Consider the following 12,034-nt stretch of genomic DNA (forward strand, 5'->3'; position numbering starts at 1 on the left):
AAGCAAATCCCTCACTTGATAGTCCATGCTATAAATGACACACATGTAACCTTGTCATCACAGATGTAGATACAACATCAACCAGTGGGAGTAAGAGTTTGGTGGCCAATGTGCAATGCCAGTTTTATGCTCAGAGAACAAGTTAAAAATCTATTCCCCTGACTTTTAACAACATCTTCTTCAGTGACGCCAGTTGCATTCCTGTGAACTTTTCCACTTCCCATGGTTACTGGATTGAATCTTGCTCAAAGTTGCATTCTTTGGTTTGAAGGTTTGTACGTAAAAGATATTTCTTTTAGCCCTGAGTTGACAACACTAAACTGCTTGGAGGACTCGGGAACCTGTGCTGAATATTAACTACTTTTCCTGCTCCAGCACTAGAAGTAAGATGCTCTCCCTGGTTCTCCCAGATTGTAAACACTTTAGCAACTGTAATATTGTGTTGATGATTTGCTCAATTTTCTTTCTGTCAGGTCTGTGTCTGCACACTTCAATTCCCATCCATGCTTCTTTGGAGCTATGTTGTCAGATTGCATTAACAGTAAAATCTATTTGTCAACACTTCTTTGGATGATGGATATAATACACAATATATACCTTCTGGCAATGCTGTAACATAACAAGGCAGCATTACTGTTTCCATAGGCATGGATGGCCGTGTCATAACTGGGATTTATGTCCTCTTTAGGGACAGATTAATGTCTGCCTATACTAGGACAGCTCCTGTACAACAATTTAGTCACACACATGACTTGTAAGCAATGGTACATTATTTGCAACGTGCCTCGCAATGTAAATAGGCTAAATTTGGAGGAACAGTCACCCCAGCGAGTAATTCTTCATTATAACTGTACAACAGTGACTCTTGTAGATTTATGGCTGGCACTTTTTTTCTCTCTCTGTTGCCCTGACCTTGCCCTTACACGATCTGGTCTCTGCTTCCCAATGTTTCCTCTTCAATTGTAACTTCTTTTTCACTCCTGCCAGGTGTGTCAAGAGCCGTAAAGTATGTTAACCAGTACCTTGGACCTGCTTTGTGTAGCCAGGTAACCACTGTGATGAAGTTAACCAGTGGAGCATGCGTTTTGCTAACTAACATTCCGAGCAGGCATCTGTAGATTTGTCATTGCTTCCTGATCCAAAATATATCCCCCCAGTTCAATTATTGATCATTTACTGAGTAAAATTTCTGATTTGAAATCTGTCCATAGCAGATGGTCCACTAATGCCTGTAGAGCATGTGCATGCATGTTTGGTAGAACAATGATTAATTTGCTTGTTTGTTCCAGGGGTTACAAAAGCTGTTGACAACATCAATAACTTAATTGCACCTGAGCTGACAAAGCGGGTAGGTTTCATTGTTGTCCTTGACTTGCCCTGTTGAATGTTCTTGCCCATGTTGCTTATGCCATGATCAGAGATGTCTATTTCCACCAATTGACTCTGTTTGTGTCCAATATCCTGTTTACTGTCAAAATGGTTCCTGTCCATTGAAATCGTTAATACAGCACGGTAGCAAAAACACGGAAACACACACACACCTTTTGTTGCTGACAATTCCAAGATCTCAAAGGGTTAACAGTGGTGTCTCTTGAGACTCTTAGAGAATGAAGTGGTAAGTGCACCACAAGCTGTGGACCTTTTTGCTGATGCCCGTCTGAGGAAGGTTCAGCAATGTGTATGGACAGTGCTGGAGTTCAGCCTGTTCTGCAGATTGATTCAAAGCAAGTGCCTCCTGCAGCCAGCATTTGGATTAGGCCAAATACTCACCACTACGGCACCAATTTCAGAGATGGAGAGGGATTTGGTTTTGCCGGAGGTGTTTACACTGATCCCTTGGCACCACATGGTGGACCTTCAACCTTGCCATGGATGCAGACCCTTCAAATAAATGGGTGATTACAAATTATTTTGCCCAGTCCAGCCAGAACAGAGGGAATAGTTGAGATAAAATCATAGAATCCCTACAGTGCGGAGGGAAGCCATTCAGCCCAACGAGCCTGCACCAACCACAATCCCACCCTGCCCCTATCCCTATCCCCATAGCCCCATGCATTCTTGCTAGCTAGTTCCACCTGATGCTAAGGGTCAAATTTAGCATGGCCAATCCACCTAACCCACACAGTTTACAGACTGTGGGAGGAAACCGGAGGAAACCCATGCAGATACGGGGAGAAGGTGCAGACTTCACACGGGCAGTGACTCAAGCTGGGAATCGAACTCTGGGTCCCTGGCATTGAAGCAGCAATGACAACCACTGTGCCACCGTGCTGCCCTGCAGGTCACCAGACATGCCAGCAATGATGAGATGCATTTTAAGATTTGCTCACTTGGTATAAGGGATTTTTTTATTTACTTGTTTACGCCCGCTATTTGTATAGGAAACATTTGAGATCATGTGCTTAACCCAGCAGCAAAAGCTCCAGTTGGTTATTTTGACTTCTCCATCTCTCATTGCGGCAGGATAGGGATTAGGCAATAACCAAATTTTGGAAAACTGCAATTGCTTGGAATTTGAATTGAAACAAAGTGCTAGAAACAACACAGCAGGTCTGCAGTGTATGCAAAGGAAAAATAGTTCATGTTTTGAATTTAAATGATTCCAGTTTTGATGATGGATCTGTATCTCTTTTTGCTTAAGGGTGTTGGATTATATTTTGCCAACATTATCAGATTTTGATTTTAGCAAAGAGCTAATAGAATCCAGCCAGATTGTGATAAAACTTTGAGTTCCCAACAGTGTTTGAGGAACTTTTATCTGCCGTGCATGTTCAACTATACCGATACTTCAAGAGCTGTATAAATAATGCACAGAGGAAATAGATCGGCTTTTCTGAACAAATACGGTGAAATGATTTCAATCTTCTCCTCCCACTAGACGTTGTGACTGCTGCAAAAATTATGTGCATTTAAAGGCCCCAATAATTTTCAAAAAAATCTATTTTCCCTAATACTCGAGCACAACGTACATTACCACCTCGCCGCAGGCCACCTCCAGAGGGCTGATGCCTCCTGAGTGAGCATGCTTGGAATCGGCTACAGTCCTTGTCAGTCGGTCTATAGGAAGGAACCAGTTCCCCAAGCACAGGCTGCAGAACTGGAGGGGAAGGCAAATGGAATGTTGCCATTTATTGCCAAGGGAATGAAATATAGAAGACAGGAAGTTTTATTGCCATTATACAGGGCATTGGTGAAACCACATCTGGAGTCCTGTGTACAGTTTTAGTCTCGTTATTCGACAAAAGGATACAACTGTGTTAGAAGCAATTCAGAGAATGGTGTCTTGACTCAGTCCAGAGGGTCAGCACTGCTGCCTCACAGCGCCAGGGCCTAGGTTCGATTCCTGGCTTGGGTCAATGTTTGTGCGGAGTTTGCATGTTCTCCCCATGTCTGTGTGGGTTTCCTCTGGGTGCTCCGATTTCCTCCCACACTCCAAAGATGTGCAGGTTAGATGAATTGGCCATGATGAATTGCTCCTTAGTGTCCCAAGATATGCAGGTTAATGACTTGGCCATGGAGTTATGGGGCTAGGATCTGGATTTTTTCTTTTCTTTTAGGATTTTTCCTTTGCATATATCATACTCTTTCAAAGAGTTGGTGCAGACTTGATGGGCCAAACGACCTCCTTCTTCACTGTAGGAATTCTATGTTGGAAATATTCAACAGCATCTATGGAGGGTTACTGTCTGTGTGAAGTTTACGCTTTCTCCCTATGCCTGTGCAGGTTTCCTCCGGATGCTCTGGTTTCCTCCCACAGTCCCCATGGGATAAATAAACAGAAACAGAGAGTAGAGCAAGCATTAACTTTTTCTATATTGTGAACACATGTTTCAAGGTCATCACACGTCAATCAGGTTGATATTGATGAACTTCTCGAGCGTCACTCCCATGGTTTATGACATTGTTCCCTCTCCTTGATGTGATTCTGTCTTGTATCATGTTGAAGTGTGTGTACCAGCTCACAGGCAAAACACATAGGTTGCTCGCAACAGTGTGTCCTTTATAAGCTTATTTTTAAAGTTTATTTATTAGTAACACAAGTAGGCTTACATTAACATGGCAATGAAGTTGCTGTGAAAATCCCCCAGTTGCCACACTCTGGCACCTGTTCGGGTACACTGAGGGAGAATTTAGCCTGACCTGGCCTATGTACTTAACCAGCATGTCTCTCAGAGTGTGGGAGGAAACCGGAGCACCCGGAGGAAACCCACGCAGACACAGGGAGAACATGCAGATTCCATACAGACAGTGACCCGAATCGGGAATCGAACCTGGGTCCCTGAGGCAGCAGTGCTAACCACTGGGCCACCGAACGGACGTGCTAAAATAGCCAGACGAGGAAATACATAATCATTAAATGGTACATCACAGAATGAGGCCATTCAGCCTATTGAGTCTCTGGTGGCTTTTCCAAAGTGCAGTCAGGTTATTCAAGTTACTACCCGCACTCCACCCCCGCGCCCACCCCCCCGCCCCCCCACCAACCCCACGCCTCTCCTCCAAACCCCCTGAACTCTAAATTCTCCCATTAGCCCTGATTATTTTTCTTCTCCAAGTATTTATCGATTTTCATTTTGGATGTAACTATTGAATCTGTTTCCACTATCAAATGGTACATTCCAAATTCAGAAAACTTGAGCTTCCTCTCATACCTCAACCTAACCTGTTATCTGCTACCTTTAAAGGGTTGCTCTGAGATTACAAATATTGCTGTAATTCTAAAACAGCAATAAAGTTACAGTTTATTTATTAGTCACAGGTAAGGCTTAAATTAACAGTGCAATGAAGTTACTGTGAAATTCCTCTAGTCGCCACATTCCGGCACCTGTTCGGGTCAATGCACCCGAACCAGCTCGTCTTTCAGACTGTGAGAGGAAACCAGAGCACCTGGAGGAAACCCACGCAGACACGGGGAGAATGTCTTGACTCCATTCAGGCAGTCGACCAAGCTGGGAATCGAACCCGGGTCCCTGGCGCTGTGAGGGAGCAATGCTAACCACTGTGCTACCGTGCCGCCCCAGATGAAAAACCAGTTAGATAATCTTTAAAGTAATCGTAAAGTATATGATGCCCATATGAATATTGTATCCTAATGTTTAATGTAGTGTTGCCTTCAGGTCTTTTCACTTGTACCAAAGATTCTTTTTGATTGTTTTTGCACTCAGACTAATTATCTGATCAGTGCATGATATACCTGAGCTATTTATCCATTTGCAGTTCAGTCTGTAGTGTGCACCAATTCATTTTGAATGTATATTGCTGTGGCTCTGATTTATCGCTTGAATGAAGCAAGATTCTAATACAATAATTAGTATTTGCACAATTCAGCATTTTGATTCTGTGCTAGTAAATGCTGGATAAATGTGTGACACAAAGGTGAGGATCGGATGGCAGATAATCTGCATTGAACAGCTCCTGCCTCTTGTTAAGTTAAACAGTCTGGTTATAACTCAGACCATAGCTTTAATCATGGAATGGTGCAGATCCTCAGATTTCAAATCTGAGCGTGTATTTATGCTAAAGTCTTGCTGCCAGTCTGAAGCACTTTTTTCTTCCCACCAGGGCAAGCAGCTTCATGCCTCTTGGGGGATGTTTTGCCTGATTTGATGAGGGATACCATAACTAAATGGGGCTACCAGCCTTCAGCAAGAGGGTACTTAGTAAGGTGTGCAGCCTCTCTCACCATTGTCCTCTCCCCCACCCCTCCAGCTGACGGTCAATCCCCTTTTGTCGTCAAGACAGAGATGCAACTGGCTTTAATCAATGTGGTAGCACAATGGTCAGCACTGCTGCCTCACAGCGCCAGGGACCCAGGTTCAATTCCAGCCTCAGGTGACTGTGTGGAGTCTGCACGTTCTCCCCATGTCTGCTTCGGTTTCCTCCAGCTGCTCCAGTTTCCTCCCACATTCCAAAGATGTGCGGGTTAGGTTGGTTGACCATGCTAAATTGCCTCTTGGTGTCAGGGGGATTACCAGGGTAAATATATTGGGTTAGGGCCTGGGTGAGATTGTTGTTAGCGCAGGCTCAATGGGCCAAAAGGTCTCCTTCTGCACTGCAGGGATTCTATGATTCAAAGTGGGGGAAAATGAAGGGGAAAGGACTTAGTGAAGTCTTGTGCTGGGGTGAAAGGCAGTAGAAAATAAAGGATGAGATTGATTTAGGATGGAGATAAGGAGACATTTCTTCACCCAAAGAGTGGCAAGCCTGTGGAATTCATTCCCACAGGAAGTTGTTGATGCCAAAACATTGAATGTATTCAAGAGGCAGCTGGATATAGCACTTGGGGCAAATGGGATCAAAGGTTATGGGGAGAAAGCAGCATTAGGCTATTGAGTTGGACAATCAGCCATGATTGTGATGAATGGTGGAGCAGGTTCGAAAGGGCAAATGGCCTCCTCCTGCCCCTGTCTTCTGTGTTTCAGTGATGGTGCGAAGCAAAATGAAATGGTACTGAGAGGAGTAAGGAAACAAAGAGTTTGTTGACTTAGTTCAGAGTTAACACTACTCACATGCCAGTGAACCAGATATCCCCATTAATAAGGCATTCCAATACCCCTTATCTGTTAACATGCATAATGGCCATTAACCCTTAATGTAATTAATAAGACATTGACAGAGAGGAGGTGGAAATGACGATAGCAGATTTTTATCGAGGGTAGCTTCTGAGAAAAGAAATTGAATCAGAGGTTATGATCTGAAATTGGTGAACTCATTTTGAGTCTGAATCATAGATTCTAGAGTGGGACAGCACGGTGGAATCTGGTGGGTTCAAAGTGCCTAATCCAGAGTTGCGTTGCTGTTTCTCAACCTTTTGTTTATATTCATTGAAACCAAGCAGGAGGCTAAGGGCACTGAGGTCAGTGAGAATGCAGCGTTGAACAAAGTCACATTTGTGGGAGAAACGGGTGTTCCACAAAGCGGTCCCCAAAATTTACATTTTGCTCTTGATTGTAGAAGAGCTTGCATCGGGACCAAAGAATAAAGGACAAAATTGAAAGAAGAATAAGTAAATTGTTTCTTCAATTGGAAGGAATATTTGGGGCATTGAGAAGATAAAAGGGAAGTTGTTGCATCTCCTGTGCCTGTATCGGGCGGTGGTGGGGTTGGGGGGGAGGGGGTAGTGATTGCAGAGTGGGCCTGGATATTGTGGCGGGAAATGGTTCTTTTGGAGTGTGGGGTGAGGAGAAAATGTTTATTGGTAACATCAAGCTGGAGCTAGGGGAAACAGCAGAGGATGACCCGTTCAACATGGAGGCTGTTTGGATAGAGAAGAGGAAGGAAAAGGGATAAGAACAGAAGAGAAATTGAACAAATATAGTCTGGGTTTGTGCTGAACAGTGGGTGAGACCTTGGTTGAGGAAAAAGGAAGACATATTGGACGTGCTGGTATGGAAGGTGACTCCCCTCAGAACAAATGTGTCTGTTTTTTTTTAATGATTGATTCATGATTTCCTGTAGTGAACCATGGGAAAAAGCAGTTCAATAATGAGCCAAATTGTACTGAAGCATATTGACACTGATATTGGACTGCAGTTCACTTAACTTCAAGTTAAAAGCTATGGAGCAGATACAAATGTAGATTTGCATGAGCTATTGCTGGGGGCGAGGTGGTTCCTGTTAACGGAGAGACCGAGGCACTTTTAACTTCCTTGGGTTTGGTAAAAATATTACTGGTTGACACCTTTTTAAAGATTGGAATTTTAAGGTAAAAAGCAAAGGTTATTTCCACTGTTAAAACCATTAATGTATGGAAACCGAGTGGGGAGCAGTCAGTTAGATTGTAGAATCCCTTTGCCACATGTTGAGTAAAAGCTGTATTTCTAAGAGAATTAAAGGTTTTAAATGAAAAGGAAAAGGCACTAAGCAGAATGGGGAAGGTGCAGGAGACTGGGGTTAGACTGGGCTAATCATAGAGGAAAAAAGTTTTAAAGTTTATTTATTAGTATCACAAGCACGTTTAAACTAACACTGCAATAAAGTTACTGTGAAATTCCCCTAGTCACCACGCTCCGGCACCTGTACGGATATACTAAGGCAGAATTTAGCACAGCCAACACACCCAACCAGCATGTCTTTCAGACTGTTAGAGGAAACTGGAGCACCCGGAGGAAACCCACGCAGACATGGGAAGAACGTGCAGACTCCACACATTCAGAGACCCAAGCCAGGAATTGAACACAGGTCCTTGGTGCTGTGAGGCAGCAGTGCTAACCACTGTGCCGTCCTAAGTTTGTATATGCAGTTGGCTCATTTGGTGCTATAACGTTTGAACAGGATTAGAAATGGCAGACGGGGAGAATGAGAAGCCAACTAGAACGGTGCTTTATGGTGAAAAATAGCCAAAAAAACAATGCCGAGACCCATTGATCTGTTCAACACAACCTGGCAGAGAATGAATGCCACTGTCATTTTCTACCTTACCCTCACCCCACAGGTAATCTAAGCAGGTGTAATTAGTGCAGTAGTGATCAATTCTTCCTTTCATTAAGTTGCTAGTTTTGAATGAATCCAGATAGCTCAGTGGTCTTTGGCTGAATGTCTCTTGTGTTCCACCTAGTTTACAAGTTTACAATTTCCATTTACTTTATCTGACTTTTCCTTCCTCCTCCTTCCCCTGCCCCACACAACAGTGTGTTAATGTTACTGAGCAAGAGAAGATTGACAAGTTGATGTTGGCGATGGATGGCTCTGAAAATAAATGTAGGTTTGCATTTTTCCAAAGACGTGTCTTGGTAAATGTTATTGAAAATCTTATTTACTAATCCGTATTGTTATGCCTTCTACTGTGTTTAATTTTTTTTAAAAGATATGTTCTTCTGATTGACCTTGGTGTCAAATTATCTTCAGGTCATAAGGATGCTAGATATTTTTAATCCTTTATTTTTGAAGCGGATAGTTTCTATTCTCAAGTATCCCACACTGAGTGCCAACATGGGGTGTGCACCCATGCATGCACAAACTTGGGACTTTTTTTTCCATTCTTCAATGAAGAGCGACATGGTGGCACAGTGGTTAGCATTGCTGCCTTACCATACCAGGGAGCAGGTTCGATTCCAGCATTGGATGACTTTTGTGTGGAGTTTGCATGTTCTCCCCATGGCCACGTGTGTTTCCTCCAGCTGCTCCAGTTCCCTCCCACCGTCCTAAGATGTGCGGGTTGGGTTGATTGGCCATGCTAAGTTGCCTCTTAGTGTCAGTGGGATTAACAGGGTAAATATATGAGGTTACTTGGATAGGGTCTGGATGGGATTATTGCTGGTACAGGTTGGATGGACAGAATGGTTTTGTTCTGCACTGTTGAGATTGTATGTTGCAAAGCCAATGGAACAGGGGAACCCAAATCCATTCCTTGCTCCAAAAATTAAATTCAAATGCCAATTAAACCCAATTGGTGGTCCCCACAAGATCCAAGCTGACAGATAAGACATTCAAGCCTTTATTGGGCTTGATCTGAAGCATGATCTTAGCCTTGCATCTCTGTCACTGCCTGAACTGCTCTCTATAATCTCTAACCACTGACAAACTGGATATAAATTCAGATTTGTAGCCTTCAGGATCTGTTCCCAATCAGGAGTTTGGCTTCTGTTCTGGAGACATGCCAAGTGGTTATGCTTCTGTTTGCAACTGATTGTTAGATAAATCATGACCTGGTTGCTGCTTAATTGGCAGATACTTGGGGTTAAGATGTTGTTGCATTGCCCACTTGAGAAGAGGCAGTCATGGTTTAAAAAGTCCCAGACTGTTCCGGAGCCATAGATAAAAGCCAATCACTGCAGATGCCGGAATCTGAAACAAAAACAGAAAATGCTGGAAAATCTCAGCAGGTCTGACAGCATCTGTGGCTCTATTCTCTCTCCAATGTTTTGAGACTCTGGGTGACTCTGCAGACTTGAAACGTCGGCTCTTGTTCTCTCCACAGATACTATCAGACCTCCAGATATAGATTCATAGAAACCCTACAGCACAGAAAGAGGCCATTCGGCCCATCGAGTCTGCACTGACCACAATCCCACCCCCATATCCCTACACATTCACCCACTGATCCCTCTAACCTACACATCTCAGGACACTAAGGGCAATTTAGCATGGCCAGTTGACCTAACCCGCACATCTTTGGGAGGAAACCAAGGAAACCCACGCAGACATGAGAAGAATGTGCAAACTCCACACAGACAGTGACCTAAGATGGAAATCAAAGCCAGCTCCCTGGAGCTGTGAAGCAGCAGTGCTAACCACTGTGCTACCGTGCCGTCCCAAGTGTCAGCAACAGTTTCTGCTTTTATACCCTGACCATACCAGTAGCCTGTAACCTGGCGATGGATGTGCGTGAGTATAATATATCCACTGTGTGAAACATTTCCTCCACCTCTTTACCATCTATTTTCGTGGATGTAAAAATTGCATTCCCCCATTTGCCTTGCCCCCACCCCACCTCCCCCAACCCCCTCAACTGTTCTGCTCTAATTGATCCAGACCAAGATTGAACCTGGGCCTCTGTGTGAGCAGCACTGTGGCACATATGTTTGCACTGCTGTCTCGCAGCTCCAGGGAGCTGGGTTCAATTCCTGGCTTGGGTCACTGTCAGTGTGGAGTTTGCACATTCTCCCTGTATCTGCATGGGTTTCCTCCCACAGCCCAAAGATGTATGGGTTAGGTGCATTGCCATACTAAATTGCCCCTTAGTGCCCTGGGACGTGTAGGTTAGAGAGATCAGTGGAGTAAATATGTTGGGTTATGGAGATAGGGCCGAGGTGGGATTGTGGTCAGTGCAGACTCGATGGGACAAATGGCCTCCTGCAGTGTAGCGATTTCAATGATTCTTTGCTTTAGGAGGTTCACTACACACTCCTTTGCCTGGTGGGGAAAGGTTTTTTTTTAATTGTAACCAAAACATTTTAATTGAAATTTTATGAACTGATTTGTTTCACCTTCGAGTAATTTTTAAAACTTTTTTATTTAGCTAAATTTGGAGCCAATGCTATTCTGGGTGTTTCATTGGCTGTGTGCAAAGCTGGAGCTGCTGAGAAAGGGGTCCCTCTGTATCGTCACATTTCCCACCTTGCGGGCAACACACAGGTTATCCTGCCGGTTCCAGTAAGTTTCTGTTTCGAGCAAGCTTCAGTGATTTATATTCTGCATGAGTGTTTAAGTTCCCGTTTTGTTTTGAGGAGGTGCCAGGGGTCTTTTGTTAGTGAAGTCTTTATCCCATTGAGGGATGCAACAGCATCCCGGTCTTTTGCATCCTCCCAGGATGACAGAGACCACATGCTCTGGTACTGTCAACACTATAGTTCAGCTGTTACAGCTATGCCGACACTATAGTTAAGAAAGCCCACCGACGCCTCTACTTTCTCAGAAGACTAAGGAAATTTGGCACGTCAGCTACGACTCTCACCAACTTTTACAGATGCACCATAGAAAGCATTCTTTCTGGTTGTATCACAGCTTGGTATGGCTTCTGCTCTGCCCACGACTGTGAAAAACTACAAAAGGTCATGAACGTAGCCCAATCCATCACGCAAACCAGCTTCCCATCCATTGACTCTATCTACACTTCCCGCTGCCTCGGCAAAGCAGCCAGCATAACAAGGATCCCCATGCGCCCCAGATATTCTCTCTCCCGTCGGGAAAAAGATGCAAAAGTCTGAGGATGTGTACCAATCGACTTCTTCCCTACTGCCATCAGACTTTTTTGAATGGATCTACCTTGCATTAAGTTGATCTTTCTCTGCACCCTAAGTATGGCTGGAACATTACATTCTGCACTCTCTCATTTCCTTCTCCATGAACGGTATGCTCTATCTGAATAATGTGCAAGAAATGATACTTTTCCCTATATATTAGTACATGTGACAATAAATTAAATCAAAGGTACTGAGTACGACATTCAGTGTGTCATTTGTAGATTTGGTTACCCTCCCAATTGCCAAATTGCACCAGACCTGCTGCAGTGAACATCTGAGAGAAATGTCTATTTGGCTGTTACTCAGTGATTTACCATTGCCAGATTCTTCAAACTCATAAAAGGAAAGAT

The 12,034-nt window shown here is 43.9% G+C and overlaps 1 protein-coding gene across 2 annotated transcripts in view; it reads left to right on the forward strand.

Annotated features, from left to right (window-relative positions):
• eno1a (enolase 1a, (alpha)) overlaps positions 1 to 12,034 on the forward strand; it is a 61,911-nt gene that overhangs the window by 28,009 nt on the left and 21,868 nt on the right. The window contains exons 4-6 of one of the 2 annotated variants that reach the window (XM_080215483.1): positions 1,290 to 1,348; positions 8,631 to 8,700; positions 10,961 to 11,094. In XM_080215483.1, coding sequence (XP_080071609.1) covers positions 1,290 to 1,348; positions 8,631 to 8,700; positions 10,961 to 11,094 — 263 coding nt within the window. Of the gene's footprint in view, positions 1 to 987; positions 1,047 to 1,289; positions 1,349 to 8,630; positions 8,701 to 10,960; positions 11,095 to 12,034 lie in introns of both variants that reach the window. The other variant, XM_080215482.1, reaches the window with a different exon arrangement.

Source organism: Carcharhinus amblyrhynchos, chromosome 30 (genome assembly GCF_965287045.1).
Source record: "Carcharhinus amblyrhynchos chromosome 30, sCarAmb.v2.hapA, whole genome shotgun sequence".
Taxonomy (NCBI): Eukaryota; Metazoa; Chordata; class Chondrichthyes; order Carcharhiniformes; family Carcharhinidae; genus Carcharhinus; species Carcharhinus amblyrhynchos.